General features: G+C 47.9%; 1 protein-coding gene across 1 annotated transcript in view; it reads right to left on the minus strand.

Moving 5' to 3' along the window:
• LOC144100782 (uncharacterized) overlaps positions 1–17,151 on the minus strand; it is a 35,571-nt gene extending 18,420 nt beyond the window's left edge. Inside the window, exons 1-5 of the mRNA XM_077633630.1 lie at positions 16,816–17,151; positions 16,585–16,746; positions 11,621–11,878; positions 9,236–9,448; positions 2,951–3,158 (exon numbers count right to left, since the gene is read on the minus strand). Of these exons, the coding sequence (XP_077489756.1) occupies positions 2,951–3,158; positions 9,236–9,448; positions 11,621–11,878; positions 16,585–16,746; positions 16,816–17,022 (1,048 nt within the window). The 5' untranslated portion in view covers positions 17,023–17,151. The remainder of the gene's footprint in view (positions 1–2,950; positions 3,159–9,235; positions 9,449–11,620; positions 11,879–16,584; positions 16,747–16,815) is intronic.
• Positions 17,152–23,142: the final 5,991 nt, after the last annotated feature.

Genomic DNA, 23,142 nt, shown 5'->3' on the forward strand with positions numbered 1-23,142 from the left:
ACACCCTGGGGTCTGAACCATAAACTGAGGAGAGGGAATTCAAATATCTGGGCATCACGCTAACAAAGAAACCAAAAACTAGAACACTTACATTACTAATAGATGTGACTCCGCCTTTCATAAACTTTGCCTTTTATGCCATAAACTAAAACAAGCTCCAGCTGAAATTAACTTTTAGCCTAGACTTCACTAATTAGACCAAAACTGGAATATGCATGCATAGTATGGGACCCTTGCGATGTGCAATGTCAGTGGACGTTAAAGAACCCCAGGTGGTCGAAATTTCCGGAGCCCTTCACTAAGGCGTCCCTCATAGCCTGAGTCGCTTTGGGACGCTAAACCCCCATAAACCAAACCAAACCTTACAATAAGAATAACAATGATGCACTAGAAATAATTCAGCGCAAAACTGTCAGATTTATTTTCTCAAAGCACCGCATGACTGATTCCCCAACAGCACTAATAAAACAGCATGGTATCTAGACACTAGAAATGAAGAAAAATCCATCTGCTAAGATTTTTTTTTTCTTAAAAATAACCTACTTGCCCTCGCTCCTGAGCTTTATGTAATGCCACTGGCAGCACAAACAACACAACATAGTCAGGTTTACTTTCTAACTCACTATAATGCCAGAACTAACGTTCTTCTTTCCCGCGCCCTATTACAGATTGGAACAATTTACTTTGCATTTCAATTAGTGACACTGTTTTATTCTGAAATAACTATTACCAAAGTTGATCTTTGCATTACTGTCCCTTTACTTCGCCCAAACTGTGTTCTCGGTTCAGTGCTACATATATTCTTCACTTTCTTTGTTTGCATTGTTTTGGGCATTCCTTTAATACCAGAGAGAATGTTACTTTTGCTTGTTTTGTTCTCGCAGCTGGAGGACTGTGTTGGTACTCCGTGCACTGTTAATTATGCTGTATTAATATTTGTATGCCCCTCCTGCTTGGGCCATTTTAGCCTTCCTACCTAGCTAACACAACAACAACAGAGCCACAGAAAGAAACTACAGTAATCCCTCGTTATAACAAAATCGCTTTACTCGAAATATCGTTTTATTCGAAATTTCTTCCAGTCCCGACCCAAACGCATGCATTTTAGGTCACATTACTCGAAGCGCACGAAGAGCTTGACCCACTTAGAGTGAAGTGGCAAGCGAAGGCATCGCCACCGCCGCGGCAACCCTTTTGCGCATGCAGTGTCAAATTAATACAGCCGACGAATTAGTCTCAGGCAAGCACAGAACAGGCCATAAAAGTATCAAACCTATGACCGATGACCTGCCTAGTAACGAGTAAGCCCCCAGCTGTTTACAGCGGATGCGAACGGAAGCGCGCCCGAGCCGGTCGCAATCGCATCGCTGGTGTCCCCCGTGATAGAATCCAAACGAAAATGAAATTTTCGTGACGCTTTGCGATGCCAGAAAACAGCGGTCTCTTGGATGCCGAAAAGTGGCCAAAAGACCGCGGGCAGACTTGCGACGTAGCATTCCATGGGGTGCGCTCGGTGAGCAAAATTTACCGCTCTAAAGAACATTTCTGGCGCTGAAACGTGCCAAAAAGCATAAAAAAAGTGTCCCTCCAATTATGAGCCCATTAACGCTTGCGAGTAGCGAGCGAGGTGAGCTTTCGGCAACGAACTTAGCTGCTCCCTGGCTGTTGTAGTCGTCGCTAAGCCACATCGGCCACACCGTTTCACATCAGCCAAAGCAGACGAAACTCTCGAAAGCTCGCGAAAACGTCATTCCCGAGAGTTTTCGCTTCAAACGAAAAGGCGACCCGCAGGTCACACTTGCAAGTGTGAACAACGGTGTTGTCGAGCTGCTGCCTAGTCGCAAGCGACTGCTGGTCGCCCGCCCTTTGCCGTGTTCGAAGCGAGGAGCTACGTTAACAAATCGGGGAGACGACTTAGGCAAAGCCGGTCTAGAAATCCGCTTGCTGCTCGTCATAATCGGCCTGCATCGCATTAAAACATCACCCCTCGCTTCGTTGCACTTTTGACAGAGCAAATAGATCGATAACTTGCCGAAAACACGAAAAATCCGAGCGTCGCCAGTGGCGAGTCAGGCTGTCAACATAGCGGGTAAACGCAACCATGGTGTTTCCCCGGCGATTTTCTCCAGCTGGTCATGCTTGATTCGCGCCGTGCAACTAGACAAACGGTCTAAATGCATGGTAGGGTCATTGAATTTTGTTCCTAGACATGTGTGAACGGCACGGACGTGACGCTGCGCGAACACTGACACTCGAACCGTAGAATTAGCACAGTGTCGTCGACAACTGCCCAGTAATCATGCGAAGCCCCTATCGCAAAACCGTTCAGTTTTCACGATCACGCTGCATACCTACAATGAGCGGCTAATCGTTTTTTGAGCACAACAAACACAAAAACACAACCTCAGACTCGAGCCACGGCATTTCCGTGACCCCCCCCCATGAAAGCGGCCACTGCATTCGAAATACCCCAAAATACCTCCATAAAAGCGGCCACTGCCTTCGCGATTCGAAATACCCCGAAGGTTGAATGCATGGGCGTGGCGACCGTAGCCTCGTGCAATGCTTGGTCAGATTAGAGCAGGGGTTGCACGCACCCGGTAAGAACTTGAAACAGCCAAACCTCACTGCCTTTTTTGCACCTCAATAAAGTTTTACTTCACTGAACACATTGTATTTTTGACTTCCTCGCCGTTGTGGCGCAATTAAAGCTCGACTACTTTAGATTTTCTCGGGTGACCGTTTATATCGAATTACCACTTATAACGAATTTTTTCGCCATCCCGCTGACTTCATTATAACGAGGAATTACTGTATCAAGTTTTACTAAGAATGAGATTCGAATGGCGTTCTCTGTATATGATGCAGCGCAAATTGGAAACTGTCGAAGGAGCGGCAGACAACGCTACGTGCTCCGCTTGTCACAAGGCAAGACTGAACGTTCACTCACGGCTTGGTGCTGGCCACGAGGGGCTGCCATGTGACGACAGCCCCGAGTGCAAGTTGTGCAAAGTGCGCAGTTCGGTCTGCAGGCTGACCAGCAGCTCGTTGTTCATAGCGGCCAGGTCACGGAAGGTGTACAGCTTGTAAAGGAAGACAGCCAGGGCCACCAGGCAGACGGCCCGGCGGCACAGTGCAATGCGCACACCCAGCGGGCTCTGAAACAGGAGCGACACACAGCTGTGTTATGTGGGAGTGTTAGAAATCCCACAGCGACACATAGGCTACGAGGAATGACATAGTAGAGGGCTGCCGATTTAATTTAGACCACCTGGGCTTCTTAAAAACCCACTGACATTGCACGACACACGCATTTTGATCGAGGCAAAATTTAAAAAAAAGCCAGTGTGGTGTGCAATGTCAGTGCGCATCACTGCTTCGTACCGCTGCAGCTTCGATGCGAAGCAGGTTGCTACACCAATGCCTAGCGAACGGTGTGCTGCCGCCATGGTGGTGAGTGGCGTGTCACGGCAAGAAGTGCATCACTAGAGTGCAGTGGCTCAGTGGTTAGGGCGCTCGGCTACTGATCCGGAGTACCCGGGTTCGAACCCGACTGCGGCGGCAGCGTTTAGGTGGAAGCGAAACACATAGGCCCCCGTGTGCTGTGCACGTTAAAGATCCCCAGGTGGTCGAAATTATTCCGGAGTCCTCCACTACGGCACCTCTTTCTTCCTTTCTTCTTTCACTCCCTCCTTTATCCCTTCCCTTACCCTGCCAGCTGTCCTCCGAGATGCCAGACAGATTCTGTGTCATTTCCTTTCCAAAAAAAAACAAGCAGAGTGCGGTGCAATACACTTTTGCTTCCAGGTTACAGATCAGCATCTGTATTGCAAGTTTTTTTATATGTTGAATTACGGACATATCGAACTATGCATTTCAAGATCCCCTTAGAGTTGGATATATCCTGGTTCAACAATACCAACAACTTTTCGCAAAGTAAACCGACAACACAATTAGCGCAGCGTAAAGGTAAATGCATTACACCGTGGTTATTGTACAGTAAAACCTTGATACCTTGAAGAATTCCTGCAGTTCAGTAAACTCCAATGTAAACTTGACCGGATAATTTCCAGCAGCAGCGTGCACCAGCCTGGTTAATTTGAAGAGCTGAGGCCCTGTGCGAGGACATTAGATTCCGATTTCACTGCAAACCGATGAAGTGACGGCCCCACGAAGGCGTGAGGTAGTGCTTAAGAGCGATGCCTATCAGTATTGGCAGTGTTCGATATGTGAAGCGCCCCAACCCTCATACTCTTAGCACAAAAAAAAATATGTGGCACCTAAGCAACTCTTATGATGTGTGAATGAGAATGAGGGAGCCTTTATACTTTTCACCGAGTGTGCAGCCGAGTTATTGGGGGCTTCGCACGTTTCGCTGCACTACGAGGGCCTCGTACTTCGTCAGCCGTGAACTGCTGCCTCCGGCCATGCTTTGCTGTCACGGACCCGAGCGATACAACTTCCAGTGATGAAGACTCCATAAGCCACATTTACATGAATGCTACAGTGAGCATCGCTATTCCAAGCGTACCTTAAGGAGCCGACATGGCACTGTGGATATGTACCCCTTCAAGTCAGTCAGAACGGCAATCCCTCGCCCAGTGCATGCCCCCATCTTGAGGGCACTCTGCTTTGTTATCCAGCTGAGAGGATATTGTATAGCCACCAGATGGAGGAGGAGGGCGCCTCCAAACCTCTTTCCATTCACTGCGGAAATCGACTGCCTTTGTCGATCTACCCCTGACTTGTGATGGCCAGGAAGGGTAACAATGTCATTACCCCTCCTTGTGTAATGCCTTCAGGCCTTTAAGAGAAAAATAAATGAAATGACATGAAATGAAATTTGCGGACAACGCGGCATTGACTCAACTAAAGCCCCGAGTCCGCGCCATGTGCCTGCACTCCCTCGTGTATGCTGGAGCCAGTCTGCACATGCTCGCGGCAACAGAGGCAGGCTGGTGAAAGCATGGCGCCCAGGTCTGTACCTGTCAGGCACCTGCTGTTGCACTACCCGCATTGCACACGCGCCATAACCTGCAAGGCAGTGTACAAAAGAGGGATTTAGCATAGCGCGATCAATTTCCACGTGCCGGTAGTGCGCACGTGCTGATTGGTCCTGACGGAGTAGGCGTGCAACCAGCTGGCCGGCACCTGATGCCTTGTGCTCTCCTCAAGGCGAACTGCACATGTGGAATGGCTTCCCGCGGAAGTGCATCGCCATAGCAGCCGCAGATTGCCATGCTGAATTTCTTTAATCAGAAATTGCACGGTTCTTTTGATTTCCTCAGAACGAGTCTGAACTGACTGCAGCTGCTCTTCTCTGTGTGAAATTCAAGAATCAAGCACGACGGTGCGAACGGGCGACTCGAGAGGGCCTGACTCGAGGTGGCACTGGGTGCACAGAGTGCGCGCCTAGCAGGCGTTCATGCAGTCGTCACTTTAAAGCAATAGCTGCACAACTCCCTCGCAATTAAGACCAGCGCTGGGGTCTCTTAGACAGGTCTCGCACTCCACAAAACTTCGGCTCCGCATGTTGGCAAACTCCCCAATTTCCAAAGGTCACTTCTGCAAGACACCGCCACAGCTTCAATAAAGGTGATAAAGTTCAGTGCACTCTTTTCATGAATGGCCTTATGTGTTCGAAAAAAAAAACATGATTCAACGTTTTTTTGGTGCTAGAAGTATATTTAAAATATTCGCTTCGAAATTATTTGAAGAAAATTACAACCCAATTTGCATTTGCTTCGAACCAAAGAACCACTATTTGCACATGCATAATTAAAACCAATCAACTCGGCTTGTGGACCGCCGAAGCACGCGCCTGCAAAGGAGAAGACATGCTTCACAACAATGCAGGCGTGAACACCAGTTTCAAAGTAACGTGCTCTGGACTGGAGGCAGCGGTGTGCGCGCTTGTCGTTCGTCTCCAGCCTGGCCGTGGTCAAGGCAGCGTGTAGCAGAGGTACTGGCATCGAACCACCAGCCACCACCCCCAACAGCGTCAGTGTGCGTCCCATGACACAACCATTCTTGCTACATGTAAGCAGCAAGCTGACTGCATGCAATGCCGGCCTGCACAGTTTTTTCAGGCAGTTTGTTTTGTGCGCAAGAAGCACTGAATTCACTCGTGCTGCAGAGCTTTTGAGAATGACCTTTTCTTCGTTTCAAAAACTGATATGGCAATGTTCTGTCCATGGCTCCGAACTCCTCACTGGCATACACCACTCAACTGCAGAAATTCAAATGTTAATTTGCCACATACCTGAATCAATTTTATGGTAAATTATGTCTGCTGTAACTGGAAGCATGTTCCTGAAAAGACTTCTTTTTTTTCGATCTCCTATTCTTAGGAATCTTCAAAACCCTTCGCTGAAGCACCTGATACGATAGTACTTTGCTGGCACCACACACTTTGCCAAGTAGACCCACTGACACTCCTCGACAATAAATGTACCACTTGTGCTCATCTCATGAACACAAGTTTGAGCTGTAGGAATTATCAGGAGATGCCAATAGGTGCTTCCTGCCAAAGTAAAGCTTATTCTGTGTCATGCTCTATTCGAATCGCATGCCAGATATTGCCATTTTGGTATGAGGTAACACTACATACACTAATATCCAGAAACTGTTGACTTTACAAAAACAGGCCCTCAGAGCTATAGCTAATGTAGATTACCATATTTACATGACTGTAAGTCAACCTATTTTTCAAAATTTGAAAATCCGAAGTGGGAGGGGGGGAGGGTCGACTTACAATCGAAACGAAAACATGGCACTATAAGTAAAGGCGAGACAAACAAGATATCGAGCATGCTACAGCGTGGTTGCATTTTTGCTGCGCGGCTCCGTCGCATCACTCTTGGTGCTGGCCTTGAGCAGCTGCTATGTCGGCACACAGAACTGGCATCCCCTACCCCTGCAGGCGGCGGCCGATGGTGGCTATCGATAAGCAGCAAACTGGCGCCCCACACTTCCCACACGTGGCTGCAGACTGCGGCTGCTGATAAGCGGCGGTAACCCGATAACACAAATGCGTTCTACAGGAAGCTCAAGCGTCCAACACGCTTTCTTTTTACTTTCAAATGCGCGCTCGGTGCTCAAGAGAGCGTTGATAGTTGATGGAAGGGCCGCTGTTACAATCAAGGCGGCACCCCCCTCATGTAATGGCAGCGGCGCCGGAGTGTGTCGGTAGCCAGCGGAAGAGCACGCGCCATTCACGCACAGTTTCTCTTTGGCTCTGCCACATTTGACTACTGCCGGCCGCGTTTCACAAGTTTTAATGCAGTGCTTCGTCAGTCATCATTTGTGCTCTGTGTCCGGTAAGCGACCAGCACTCGTTCACGGCTACATTCAAGATGGCTGTCATTCTTTACGCCGAAGAAACGAGCAACTGCGCACGGGCCACAAGTTTGACGTTTGCAACGGGTGATACAGGTGCGGCAGCTGCAGCGAGGAAAATTTTCAGCTGTTCCACACGATGTCGTGACGTGGTTGTTTACGAAGTACGGGATTTCACCGGACGACGACGTCGGAACGACGAGCTGTGTGACCGCAGCAGCGATCACGACGGCAGCGCTAATTAGGATGATGGCGCAAGTGTGAACGAGTAGTCCAGTGACTAACATATTTTCGTTTCGAATGTGCTGACGGGCAAGGCCAAGCTTAAACAACCTCGAAGTTTTTTTTCTTTTTTCGGAAGTGTCATTTGGGGGGGGGTCAACTTACCTTCGAGTCGACTTACAATCGTGTAAATACGGTACTTACCTCTTATGCAAACACTATTTTGCAGGCACAGGATTATACCAATAAGTATTCTACACAAATTTCGCATTTTACATATTCATAAATCACAGCTTCACAATCATCCCAATGATTTAATAAATATGACACCTACACATCAAACCGGTGCCCCGGATAATAGGACACCATGAATACTGGTACGTACCGTGTCCGAGAACTAATTATGGTCTGCAGTCTCCAAGATATGTCGTACCCCCTCTACTGAATAAGTTTGAGTTTACAAATGATTCCATTTGCTCCGTAACGATCAACTACATCTGAAATCTGTTCTTTTAGAGCGTTGTTTTCGCACGTCTGTGCAGTGTACTGTGTGAACTGTTTTGTTGCTTATCTATTATCAAATGTAGATTTCTTACAATTCATTTTAATTAGTTCACCCTCGAGTGTGTTTACTGTAAGGAGCCAAGAGTGCTAACCATTGTATTTTTCGAGCAATGTCTGCATTTTCTTTTTTTGGGGGGGCAGTTTAACTATTTTTCTTTCCACCCAACTGCTACCGAAGCAACATGGGGGTTGGGAGCTTCGTCAAGCCACAATTGCAGCTTTTTTCCTTTCTCCTCAGCCATGCATTTGACTGAAAAATAAACCTTGAACGTGAATGCTAGCTGCTGAAGTACAACAGCCGTCGGCACTCGATGCTAGGCTCTCAGAGCAGAGGAGCATGACTGCAAGACTTCAAGAGACAGTTCAGCTGCACAGTTGTATTGTCGCGTTGGCGTTAAGCGAGCCAACGCGACTCTCGGCCGCTTAATGCCAACGTGACATCTGGTGCAGGTGCTGGGTACGTCGTTAATGTACCATACGCCCCCTTCAAGCCGCAGTTCAAGCCCCGGACAAATTCCCAAGGTAGACACGCCAGTCCATCAGGGCAGTCGCCGATTGCAAAGCCTACCTCCCGAATTTGGACTACTCCCTGCTTCTAATCCACCACAAAGGGCTCCCACAATGAATCCTCCAGCTACAGTTCCGCGGTCCTACTCCCCCACCAGCGAGAGTCACGTTGGCATAGCCCTGGACAAGCGCTTCTACCACACTTCTTTCTCCTCTTCTAGATAGGTGCGTTCGTCTGCATGAGCGCTGGCGTCAATATGCTTGAACGTTTACCGTGATGTCACCGAGTTTTCAGCAGGAACAGCCATGGATGCCAATACAACTGCATTTGCAAGCGAGACGAGGGCATCTCCAGCTTTCTCATCCTCCGTGGCCGCTCGTACAAAAGCAGCAATGCAAAATCACTCAGTCTTCCACTGCAAACCAAATATTTGCAGCCGAGGGCACTTACGTCAGTTTCTCATTTTCGTTTCCTTTCTGCATTTCTTTTGCATCACAAAAACTAGCTTTTGCCTTCTTTGAGTTTGTTCTAAAGGTATAGGGTTGTCAAGGCCTAGGACTTCGGCAGGCTAGCATGACTAGGTTGCCCAGCCGGCAGACTTACGTCCTCCGCAAGTGGCGCGGCGCTGTCCCAAGCATCGTCAGAGGCCCACTTGACAAGCAGGCGCTCAGCACCCAGGTTCGCCAGGAACAGCAGGAGCAGCCAGGGACGGGCAGCCGCTGTCCGCTTGGAAGTGGTCATGAGCAGGGACAGAACTGCAGCCATTGAGTAGTAGGCCACCGAGTGCAGCGTCGCAAACTGGTCCGCAAAGAACATCTGAAACAACAGCCCATCATTAACCAATGAGATATACACACAGCACTGGGGCCACATAATCAACAGTGTGGTAAAATCCCTTTCCACAGGTCATTTTCCTTCGGTTGCAAACCTGTACACTAACCTAAGAACCCTTAAAACCTCCCAAAAAACAATTAAGCAGAGAGCGAGCACAAGAAAATAAAATTATACTTGCTGTATTTTTTAACGAAAATATCAATTATTTAGCAAAACTACATTTTCAATTATTATTCGTTTCGGATCAAATGTACAAAATTCATCGACTAGTAGAAATATTGTTGGATACGTGGCAGTCTTCTTAGCAAATTTTAATGGCTATCTATAGCTCATTATCCTTAATGTCACTTGCAAGCCAGCTGACGTCTTTAGACTTAGGTGTTTCATCAACGCAACTTGATATAGCAGAGAGGGTTTTCGTTTTTAAATGAGTTTTTAGAAGAGACAAGGTCAACTGCCAAATACAATCTAATTTAAGGGATGCACGGCCTCTGGAAGAAACTGACTGTAGCACTGCCTGCTCGCTTGGTCAGCTGGAATTGATACCAGCAGTTCGAACATGCATATCTGCTCGTATCCGCAGGCAATTGGCAATTCGGGCAATTGGCTGGCTTTACTACGCCGAAATAACTTCCTTGCATAACCGCACACTGCACTTCTGCTGTGCTTGTACATCGCCTTGAACATTTTAGTTCTACGAAAAAAATAAGAAAAATGGCACAGTCCCACACATCAGCAAGGCCACATATGCCCACAGCCATGCCAGAAAATGGTTATACGACGACACAGCCACACAGGTCTGTGTCTGAAAATTTGCTCAGAGCCATGTAGAACAAAGCATGTAGTGTTTTCAAGGTCAACTGAGCCCTTGAAACCACCAAGTCAACCATCAACTAGAGGCCAGCTCTGCAGCAGCTGCGGACCGCACAAATATCCTCAGCTTTACGCATTTCAAGGTGACCACTCAGAATCCAGCTCAAATTCCTCAGCAGACCAGAGGCTAAGTGAATGCCACTGCAATCCGTTTCATACATAGCAGTCCACATTGCCAAAGCTAGCACACCTGTCCGCGCAAGCTAAGTCCGGCCCAATAAGAAGTTTTCCATAGACCCAAAGTGAATAGATGCATATTTTGTTGCGACAGATCTCAAGTACCGTGAATGGCAACATTGTGCACTTCGTTTTACCTCTTGCCACATGTTTGCCCCGAGACTCATCGAGCCTTTGAGAAGCAAGAATGATCTAAGACGGCACAATACGTGGCTGGTGGGGCAAGTCCTTCAGACTCTATCTATGCCTGAAGAGTAGTTAACAATCAGTGAGAACTGCAGCCAGAGCAATTGAAGACTGAGCACCTCACAGCTTCAACCATGGCTCCCCCAATGCTAGAGCTTCATGCTACTGTGTTTTCGTTCAAACACTCACTGAGGCTCTGAGAAGTATGAATGTTATGTGGTGGAGTAATACGGTTTTGGGGGAGCACTATTTCTGCAGCCTCCCCATAGCAGTGACTGCTATGTATTAAACAGTATACAGGCAGACTGCTGCACCTACACTAAAAACAATACCAGTGCCGTCTTCATTCTTGAAGATATTTAGGAAATACAGCGTGTACTGCAGAGCATTCCTTTTTTTTTCAGCCAAAAAATGCAATGTATTACTAACTGAAGCCTTCAGTCTTTCTTCAGACATGAATTTAATACCCTGCAAGAACAAAAATCTGACTGCACAAGAAGCTACCCAATAGCGCCACCACCTGACATCATTTAGAGGGAACGGCCTTCAATCAGAAGGGAAGATTATCACCAGCCAACACAAACACAACCAGAGAAATCACCAGGAATCAGAACACATGTAAACAACTAGGAAAGTGGAAACTTGTGCCTAAGATATGCTTGTTGCATTTGAAAAAGTAATTAGTAATCTGCATTCTCTTTTCTCGTTTTGCCAACTGCATTAAACACTTCCCTTACCACTCGCAAGACAGTAATCACTATCCAGGAAGGCAGCTTATTACGTTCTATAATAAATAACGGCACCTCAGGAAGCGGCTGGTATAAGGAGGTTTCCCATGCAAAACTGCCAGAGGAAAATTTCACAATCAGCAGAGCTACCAAAGGGCACTGCCCCCACCAAACCCAAACCCCCCCGCACCTGCACGTTGGATAAGCGGCTCAGGCCCGTGTCGAGCAGATGACGGTGCTCCTGGAGCATGGAGTAGGCACTGGCGAGCTTCTGTTCCAGGTGCTCGCCACGCTCCTGCATGAGAAGCTGCTGCTGGGACAGCTTCTCCTGTACCTTGGCCGCTCGTTGCAGCTCTGCTGTAGCCCGCATGCTGGACGTCCCCAGCTCTGAGATGGTGCGCGCCGCCTCCGCCTGCCATTGACGGCTGCGGAGAAACGCGCAGATAACCTGCACACACCCCGTGGTCATGTGAAGAGTTATATGCTGCTTCCTTAAGTGCCCATAGGCATTGCATAAGGGTTGGCAGTGGCAGCCTGCAATAAGAATACCACACAGGGAAAAGGCAGCGCAGCAATCTTGCGCATGATTTCACAGTGGCAGCAAGCATGGACCCAAGCGCAAGCAAAATACATAAAACTTTATACAAAGAAGCACACCTCAAATTGTAACAATGACCTACATCATGGTACAAATAAATGATGATGATCACTCTTAATGGCACAAGGGCGGCTTTGGCCAATGAGCGCCAAGGCAGGTCAGAGACCCATTTTCGAAGACCCCGAGCACCAGACCAGCGGAAAGCTTGTACCTATTGGGAGCCAGCGGGTACCAAGCAGTGCTGGAGATTGACACGGAGGAATTTAAATAATAGGAGAGGAAGTGTGCAGTAACTTCTTCATTTCTCGTGGGTGATCAGGGAAGGGATGAAGGAGAGGGTGAAAGAAGGAAGAGAGGTGCAGCAGTACAAGACTCCGGAAATTATTCGACCACATGGTGTACTTAAACACACACGGAGTACGCACACCAAATGAACATTCTTTTACACTTCACCTGTCAAAACAAAGCTGCCCTCGCTGAGATATGACTATGCGAGCTTAGGCTCAGAAACTGTGCTGCACACAGGGCACAAAACTGTAGACACACACCTAAGTTGGAACACACAACAAATTCCACCTAGTAGCATAATGTACAGTCTCTCCCTATGCATAAGGAGAAGGAACAAAAACAAGACGCAGCACAAGCAAGTATTAATGCAGAAAAACTGCATTTACAACAGGCTGCACATTGATCTGTCAGTTGCAATGAAATAGCTGTCTAACCACAGTGCTCACAGACAAGACAGCAAAGCAAGCATCGAGCACCAAGCACCAAGAGGCAAGCATCACACAAGGCCTAGGACAACTTCCTCGCTGTCAAGGATGGCAAACTAAGCCTTGCTTGCATAGAGCTCTGCTGAGTAAGGGAAAAAGAAGAAAAGCCTCCAGTGCTGCTATGCGTCTCTGCCCAAAGATCCCCATCGTTCAAGTGCAGGCACATACAAATACCTCCCAGCCCCAACTCCAGCTGCTGATATATGTGGTTAGACTCGGTGGGCACCGAAAGGCACTCTCATCACACCAATGTGCAAACTACGCTTCTTTAAGTACTTGAAGAAAAAAACACCAGCAAGCACTCCCTTGCTCTCTAGTCTCACTTTCAAACCAAACCAAACTGCCACACCTGTCGCTGATCTTCTCACCCAGTCAACATCGCCAACAAGCCCCAGTGGTAAACCATTCACGCACGCAATTTAACAATATCTCAATCATTCCAAAACAGCCTAAAACTCGAGGCAGGGCAACATAAAGCCTTCAGTACGAGGTAAAACAGAGCAAATGCATGTGTCAGCAGGGCGTCAGTATACCTGAGCACTAAAGACAGTTTGAGAGATTGCATGCTACAGAAAAAAAATGTTCTTTTTTCTTTCAAGGCTGGAATTTTCCTTCAGAGATGAAGGAAAACGAACAATGGCTGCAAACTGTAAACTGCAGGTCTTAACATCCTGATGTGGCACATGGGCTACGAGGGATGTGGCAGTGGAGGGCTGAGAGTTAATTTGGACCACTTGGGGTCAGGGACGCCTTGCTTGCACGTGGATCAGATTTCTGACAATTGAAACACTTCAGTTCTAGGGCTCTTTTAATTCAAAGCACTGTGGGGCTGAATTACTTGGCTTCATAGCCAGCTGTAAAGCATTTCGCATATGAGTAACCTAAACCAGTCATGTCCCAATAGAACTCGACTGTCTGACCCGTGCATATGATCATGATTAGCAGAATATAAACAAACTATGCACAGGGTTTTTTAATGCAATCAATCACTCCTCGTGCGTAAAGCTTCCCACCATAAAGCTTCCCATTTCATTTTATATTGCTGTGAATCTTTGCACAGTTTGTTCGTTGGCACTCAAAACCGCCGGCACACGGCTTTATCATTTTGTTTTGTAGTGAGAGATGAGGCCAGGCTTTTCTCCATTGATTGTGGCCACGTGGAAATGCTTCCACATTTTCCCAGGTTGTTGTAGTTGCTTTTGGTTCCTTATCCCGAAGGTTCCTTGCCAACTTTAAATTTAGCACTGCCAAGAACTGAAGGCATACAGTTCAATGACCGCCGAGCATGCTCGTGGCTATCGCCGGCACTGAGTAGTGGGTGCGAGTCAACCCCTTAAACAGTTTCTTTTAGAAGCCTATTCATTGTATTCCTGACTGCTGAAGTGTTGTCACCACAACAGGACAGTTTGCATCAACCTTCGACCATTGAAAAATTTTAAAAATTAGAAAATATAAAATTTATTATGTAAATCAGCATTAAATAAATAAAGCTTTAGATTTGATGCGAAACCGGAAAGAGCGAAAGAGGTCACCGACAGACCAACTGCCAGCCACCTGGAGCTGCTAAGCAACCCAGGAGAATCACCACGTTCTTAATGATTAATGTTGTTTTCTCTCTCTCTCCTTTCCTCAAAACTGTTGAGATGCCAACAGGACAGGCTTTCCAGCCAGGCGAATCCCGGCTTAAGCCCAAGACAACTGCCAGCTGCCGTGAGCCTCACGCGAGCGTGCAGCAGTGCAGCCAAGCTAACCGGCCTGGCCACTGCATGTGGCTACTGCCTACATCATCTCCCCTAACAAAAAAGCGAACTCTTGGGAGGAATGGCGCAACACCCACACCTGGTGTGCCGGTGGGAGGCATCAGCACAGGTTGTTTGTGAACCTTCTGGAGAAACTGAAGTCCCAGGGAGTGTTCGTGGCTTGTCATCTTCGTGACGCTGAAGTGACCTTCATGCAAGAGGTGCAAAATTTCTTTCCTGCACGTGAGTGGGACAACCACGCAGGCTGCGTAGAGTAGCAGATCATCCTCTATGGTGAGCTGTTGACGATGCTCATAGAAGGATGTCACTTCAAGGGGTAAATCTCGTCGGGAAGGCCGTTCTATTGTGCAGAGTTCTCGGAGATACAAGCACATGCGATCTGATTTTTGGGATTCTTTCAGCCACTCAAGGCAGTTCTGCTTGATGGGAAGGGTTGTCCTCAGGTAGCGCACAAAAGCCTCGATATCGCTTTCTAGCTCCATGTCACCAGCCTCCTGCAGAGGCGCTCTGGAAAGTGTGTAGGCTGCGAGCTGTTCTTTCCCAGGTACATATGCCACTTCGTACTGGCACCTCATCATTCGCATTTTAAGTCTTTGTAGCCGCGGTGCAAGGTCATCAAGACTTCCTGACAAGGATAGGTACCAATGGCTTGTGTTCTGTTTCGACTGTGAATGGCCTGCCGACCAGGTTGTCACTAAATTATCCGCAAGCCCAAACCAAGGCAAGAGCCTCTTTCTCTATTTGCGCATAGCATTTCTCCGTGTCAGATAGAAGCCGGGAGGCATAAACAATGACCGAAAACTTGCCACTGGTCTGTTTCTGTCAAATCACTGACCCCAGTCCAAAGGAAGAAGCGTCTGCACTGACCAGTCTTCTTAGCAGGATCGTAGACCCCTATCCCTGGGCGAGATGAAAGTAGCTGCTTCCACTTGTCGAACGCTTGCTGTTGAGGAACGAATTCCTGCTTTTTTTGACAGCAAACAAGTAAGCAGCTGGAGCAGGTCCACAAGGTTGGGTACAAAGCGGGAAAGATATGTAGCCATTTCGAGCAGCCTTTGCAACTTGCTTCTATTAGTGGGACTGGCCATTTTTAAGATGGCTTCAACCTTTTTTTCATCAGGTATGATTCCATGCCAGTCAAGCTTGTGACCTAGGAATGTGAGCTGGTCGAGGTGAAACAGGCACTTCTCGTTTAGCGTGACACCTGCCCCAGTTAGTCTCTGAATGGTGCGAAGTGTCTCGTTCTGCTCTGTTTCGTCTGAGCCCCAGATAAGGATGTCGTTCATAAGACACAACTCTGTTGACACCTTCCAGAATTTTTTACATCTGCTTCTGGAAATGCTCAGGAGCGGACGCGATGCCAAATGGAAGCCTGCTGAAGGAAAACCTCCCGAATGGCGTGATGAAGGCAGTAAGCTTCTTGCTGCCTTCACTGAGTGGTATCTGCCAGAACCCTTCAGGACGACTTCTAAGTTCTGGGCGTTCTCTCCGGAGAGTTTGAAGGTTCCGAAGAAGTCCTCGGCCTGGTCGCCCATCAAGTAAAGGAGCGTGTTGACTTGGTGTGACCCTGACTTGTCACAGAGACCGGAAGCAGTGTACAAACGCTCGAACCGCTTCCTCCATTTCGGCCAGTCGGCAGGAGTCGTGAAGCAGAAGGCCTCGGCCGGTTGAATAACGAAGGACGCCATGTTCCGGCCGCGTAGTCCAGGCCGTAGACCTGCTGTGACGTGTGCCACCGTAGATGGGTATCCACAAGAGAGCTGGGCTTACTGTGGGAATGGCGTTACTCGCGACGCCATGTTGAGATATACCAACAGGGCAGGTTTTCCAGCCAGGCGAATACCAGCACGAGCCCGAGACACCTGCCAGCCGCCACGAGCCTCACGCGAGCGCGCAGCAGCGCAGCCAAGCTAACAGGCCTAGCCACTGCCTACAACGAAAACCAATTTCCATTTATGCGCTGAGAATGCGACAATTAGTGTCTGTCCTTTCTAATTAACAACCATTTCTTAGTGTACAGTACCTGCGTGTGTGTGAAGAACTGGGAGTAGGAGGTGGCGAGCGGCCGATCCAGGAACTGCGCCAGGGCCTTGCAACGTGACAGGGGCTCGGACTCGGGGCAGTACAAGGGCTCTAGTCCCATCTTCGTCAGGAAACAGCTGGTAAATGCCAGCGCTAGACGACCCTGTCGGGAGTACCACACGTGGTGTCATCTCGCATGACATAACGAGCACAAAGCGTCGCACTGACTGACCTGCAGCTCCTCGTTGAGCTCGTCGCAGCCGCGTTCGAGCCTCGCGACCGCGTCGCTCCAGCAGGCGCCGTACTCTGGTATCTTGGCCAGCACGGCTTTGTACCGGCGTTCTCCCTGAGCGGCGTCAGGCACCGCGAAGGGCAGCTCGGCGGCCGTGGCCAGGCAAGACAACACCGACAAGCACGCCAGCGTGAAGTGCCTCGCCATAGCAGCAGCTGGCGAGGAATATCTGTTCAGAGACGCACGCCGACAGATTGAAGCCTAGTGCGTTCCCGCGTTCGAAACGGACGCCGCTCACCCGACCTTTTTATCATGCCTCTCTATTCTAATTGCAATGATGATGATGGTGACGATGGCAACGATGGATGGATAGATCGCATAGATGGATGGATTGGATAGTAATGGTTTTATTCTTTTTTATCGGGCGACAGCATGCGCCACCTAGGCTATGATTTCCCCTTTCTTTTTGCGAATTTTTTTTATCTTTTTTTTTTAATAATAATAATCATTGGATTTTTGTTTTAAAATGCTTAATTAGATGGAACTAGCGTTTCGATAGTTTCTTTCGTTCGCACTACTATGTAATTGAAAACGTCGGCCTTTAATGTGTGCCCCGCCGCGGTGGCTCAGTGGTTAGGGCGCTCGACTACTGATCCGGAGTTCCCGGATTCGAACCCGACCGCGGCGGCTGCGTTTTTATGGAGGAAAAACGCTAAGGCGCCCGTGTACTGTGCGATGTCAGTGCACGTTAAAGATCCCCAGGTGGTCGAAATTATTCCGGAGCCCTCCACTACCTCTCTCTTCCTCTCTTCTTTCATCCCTTCCTTTACCCTTCCCTTACGGCGCGGTTCAGGTGTCCAACGATATATGAGACAGATACTGCGCCATTTCCTTTCCCCAAAAAACCAATTATTATTATTATTATTACTTTAATGCCCGTTTCGCTGCATGCGCGCTGCAAGCGAAAACGCTAGCGAATCCTGCCATTGGTTTTCTGGGGAAAGGAAATGCGCAGTATCTGTCCCACATTTCGGCGGACACCTAAACCGCGCCATAAGGGAGGGATAAAGGAGGGAGTGAAAGAAGAAAGCAAAAAAGAGATGACGTAGTACAGGACTCCGGAATTATTTCGACCACCTGGAGAAGTTCTAGCCACCCTAACCTGGGGGATCCAACTTCTTGCAAGACCAGACAAGAAGACACGCACTCGTCGCGTGGGATCAAGACGTCGCCCCCACCTGGGGACCACACTCAGCCAACCTGCCCAAACTCTCAACCTTCAAGTGGCAACCTAACCTGGCGATCTTTAACGTGATAGTTCACTGCAGCATCGCACAGGACACGGGCTCCTTTGCGCTTCGCCTCCATCGAAACGTTGCGACGCTGCCGCCGCTGTCGGGCTATGGATGGGCGCGGAGGGGCGAGGGAAAGCTCCAAAGAGAGAGAAGCGGTACGGCTGAGCTAGGTAGCGCACAACACTCACACAGCTCGTCTCAATTGAGCTTCTCTTTCCTTCTCTTGGTTACTTCTACTCGCCTAAAACATACTAAAATATATTTAAATCGTTTAAAGTGACTGAGCGTTTCAGCGGCGCGTCGCAACGAAAATTGCCAACTTGAACCGGAGTTCCACCCGCCGCGGTGGCTCTGTGGTGAGAGCGCTCGGCTACTGATCCAGAGTTCCCGGGTTCGAACCCGACCGCGGCGGCTGCGTTTTTATGGAGGCAAAACGCCAAGGCGCCCGTGTGCTTGCGCAATTTCAGTGCACGTTAAAGATCCTCAGGTGGTCGAAATTATTACGGATTCCTCCACTACGGCACCTCTATATATCTTCCTTTCTTATTCTTTCGCTCCCTCCTTTATCCCTTCCCTTACGGCGCGGTTCAGGTGTCCGCCGACATATGAGACATACTGCGCCATTTCCTTTCCCCCAAAACCAATTATTAACCGGAGTTCCCGGGTTCGAACCCGACCGCGGCGGCTGCGTTTCGATGGAGGCGGAATGCAAAAGTCACTCGATCGTGTGCTGTGCAATGTCAGTGCACGTTAAAGATACCCAGGTGGTCGAAATTATTCCGGAGCACTCCACTACGGCGCCTATTTCTTCCTCTCTTCTTTCTCCCCCTCCCTTACGGCGCGGTTCAGGTGTCCGCAGATATGCGAGACATACTGCGCCATTTCCTTTCCCTAAAAAGCCAATTTTCAAATTTTCGCTGTGAAGCGCCGCTCAAACGCTCAGTCGGTTTAAGCGATTTCAACAGATTTTAATAGGTTTCAAGCGAGTAGAAGTAACCAAGCAAAGGAAAATTAAGAGAAGGAGACGAGCTGATCAGCGCTGTGCGCCACCTCAGCCGAATCGCTTCTCTCTCTCGAGCATTCCCTCACCCCTCCCTCAAATGCCCTCCTCAAATGAGCCCCATTCTCTCCCTTGCTGTTGATCGGTCCCCTTCGGCCGGCTAGCGTGAAATCGCGCAGGAGGTGGCAGATGAATGGGAAATCACTACGACTTCGTCAGATTAACCGCGGCGTCATGGAAATCAGTCACAGTGAGTGAAAAATTTCCGGCAGCCAGAGCTAATGCGTACAGCTTAATTCGCTGGTAAAAGGCCCTGATATTTCTCGCCTAACCGGTCGGCGGGCGACAGCGCGCCTCGATCGCATAGTAGTAGTGACGTGTCACCACGTGATGCGCGGACGGGCCTTCACCTACTCCTGATTTCTCTATGCACCCTGCACTGCCTGTCATGCTTTCTCATCCTTAGGCCACATGCAAGATTTTGCGCCCCACTTCATTTGGGCCATGGCGTAAGATACCTTACACCGTGCTTTGGGCCTTCAGTACGTACGTGTAAGACATGATGGGCTAGTTGGTTCATAGATTAATCAATTATAAAACTGCATGCAGAAGACTAGGAGAAGAGACACGCATGCAAACACACACACAAACTGCAGAACTTTCAACTGGATTTATTTCGTGAAAGCAGGGGACTTAAGAGGGTCTTCAACATAACAAAACAAGGTGCAAATGCAAAGAAATCGTGCACAAGACACGAACGAAGAAAATAACAAGGTAACATATGTGCATTAAGACCGATGGAGAGTCTGGATGTAGCCATCTAAGAATTCCTTTCCTACTGCGCTCGACGCACCCAGGCAGGCAGAAGGTTGTCACTGACTGTGCCGCCCATCTCACGGAGCTCCATGAACTTGTGAACATGCAGTGTGGTGGGTTCGCACGGGGACCTAGAGACCTGTGTGCTCCAAATCCCTAATTGGTCAAATAGTTATTTCTATCTATCTCTTTTCTTGATAGATAGATGGTGCAGTTAACACAGTTGTCACCTCTTTTAGCGATGTAGAATGCTTTGATAACTTCTCTTTTCGTTTTTGTTTTCTATAAAAATTTTGTTTTTTCCAGATAGGGTAAACAGTTTTTGCTTTCGCAGCTCTTTCAGTGCAGGGGGAGATTAGGAAAGTGTAGAAGAGCATGGCGAAATAGCCTTTCGAATACAGCTGGCACCAGTACAGAGCAAGCATGAGATGTGCTGCTCAGCTCGGACCTGATCATGCAAGTGAAGGCTACCGAGCGAGCCAAAAAGGTTGCCGCCAGCCATCAACTGATGGCCATCTGGCACAGCTGACTACCCCATGCTTTTTGCCAATGAATAAATGTTTTTTCTCTCAATCACTCACTTGGAGTGTTGCAGCTTTACCTAAGTTCCACAGCCACTTCACAAAGGGCACTTTTATGTATGACAAAAATATGCTGTTTGCTTTGGTTCCTCTCTTGGTCCCATGTTGTGCAAGATTTTCATGGCCTTTTTCGATAAACGCTCACAAAAAGAGGTTTCAAAGCACTCCATGCTACATGTGTTTCACTATGTTGATGACTTTCTAGTGATTTTAGATAAGTCTTTTAACAATGCATTATCTTGGCAGTGTTGTCACTAATATTCTTAACACGTTCTCCTCTGAGCTGCAAGGTTTGAATTTTACCAATGAAATGACGAGGGACAACCCCATCTAGTTCTTAGACCTAAAATTTGAGTTCACTGGTGCCCACAGTTGTTGAACAAAAGTCGTTTACCAAACAAGAGTGCGCATTCAACGCTAGTGAAATGAGGCACCATTCTGTCTAGTTGCCTCTCTGCCCAATGGAAATCCTGTGCACACACAGTACCGTCTAGTTTTCAATGCCAGGTTGACTGTCTTCTGTATGCTGGCTACACACATCACTTAATTAACAGCACATGCAAAAGCGCGCTTCAAAAGCTGAAAACTTGGGAAAAAAAAGAGACACTCAAACCAAAAACTATTACTTGTCATATATTTCCACTGTCTAATCCACAACATTAAGAATGTTGCAGAAAGGTATGAGATTCACATCGTTTTTTCAGCGCCCTGCAAACTGAAGAAACTAGTTTATGGTTTATGTGGGTTTAATGTCCCAAAGCGACTCAGGCTATGAGGAACACCGTAGTGAATGGCTCTCGAAATTTCAACCATCTGGGGTTCTTTAACAAGCACTGACACACTTTTTAACAAGCACAGTACACGGGGCTCTAGAATTTCGCCTCCATCGAAATTCGACCGCCGCGGCCGGGATCAAACCCGTGTCTTTTGGATCAGCAACCGAGGGCCATACCACTGAGACACCGCGCCAGCCTTCAAGAAAATGTGTGTCCACTACTGACTAAAGCAAAAAAGGAGTCCAGCTCACATAAGAAAAACCATCAGAGCAAGTTCACTAAATGCAACTCCGATGTTCTAAAAGATACCTGTGTGATGCGGCCTGTCCTACATTACACAGTGCTTAAATTCATGGGGATCTCAAGCAGGAGGTTTCACAACCCCCACAGTATTGACAAGGAATCTGAGATCCCTGCACTAGATTGTAGAGACTGCATGAATCTGAACCAGGCAACCATTTTTTTAGTCTTCTTGTCAGTTGTGGTTGAAACAGCTCTTGCACCTTAGAAGTGCAGACGCTTCGTTTCATTGTGAGCTGTTTGACATCAGATACTGTCGAGCACGCTGGCAGAGTGTGGAGATCGCTTGTTTCATAAAGTTAGCCAACAACCGCCTTTAAAAATGATTTCTCTCCCCTGTATAAAACAATATGTACAACAGGCCACCAGCTGCTTTATCTTGCTCTCTCACTCGTTATTTCCCTCTCCACATGTGCTCGAAACACTAGACACTCCCTTCGATGAAACCAGGCTTTAAGCACTGCCTACATAGGACAAACAGGCCTCTGTTTTAATCAGCGCGCTCTGGAACATAAATGATCTGTGAGCACTGGTACGGGCAGTAATCTGCTCCTACACTGCAAGAGCTGCGGCAGGAAAAGCAGTCCTTACCTGGAAAAAACAAAGTCGGAGGCAAAAGTAAAAATAGAAACAGAAGTTATCGAGGCATTTCTACATTGCTAAAAGGCACGACAACTACGTCAGCTCACCATCTTTATCACTATGAAGGAAAGGAATTCTTAGATGGGCACATCCGGACTCTCCATCAGAGTTAATGCACATGTGACTACTATGTTATTTTCTTTTTTGCTGCCTTGTGCACGATTTCTTTGCATTCATACCTTGCTTTGTTATGTCGAAGACCCTTATAAGTACCCCTGCTTTCAAGAAATAAATCAAGTTGGAAGTTCTATGCTCAGTGTGTGCGTCTGTGGGTCTCTTCTCGTCCAGTCTTCTTCGCACAGTTTTATAATTGCTGAGCCTTCAAGGATTTGCTCTCATGTGCTGTGATGGGGCAGCCATTTCGCCCTTTTAGTATCGATAGCGAAAGTCTCGGAGCCACAAGTCGCAGCTGTAATTGTAACGTTCGTGTGTTACGACGACACTTGCTTTGAGCGCTTCACATGAAGCGCAAAAGAAAGCGTTTTTAAGCAGGCTGAATGAGTGTTAAGAGAAGACAGAACAGAAAAGATCGCTCCTGATGATGCGCACTGCTGTATGCAGGGATGGAGACTAGGAAGTCGCAGCATGAGCTGAATAATAGAACACTGAAATTGGCTTTGGGAAATGCAAGCACTTTGCGTTTTCTTCTTCTGAACAACTGATAACTGAATTTCTTCTTACTTCTCTCACCTGTTGCTGCTTAGTCGTTTTAATTCACTACATCACTAATGTCAGCCTGCCTCAAGAGCTGCAATCTCAACAGAATGACTAATCACAGGACAAATAATGTTCACCACTTTTTAAGCAGTTTTAATTTGTAGGTACTGGAACTAAAGTTAGCCTTGAGGAAAGGGCCATCCCTATCAATACTAATCATCCGTACATTCAACCCATAGGCATAGAGACATGTCCAGGCA

This window comes from Amblyomma americanum, chromosome 8 (assembly GCF_052857255.1).
Source record: "Amblyomma americanum isolate KBUSLIRL-KWMA chromosome 8, ASM5285725v1, whole genome shotgun sequence".
NCBI classification, from domain to species: Eukaryota; Metazoa; Arthropoda; class Arachnida; order Ixodida; family Ixodidae; genus Amblyomma; species Amblyomma americanum.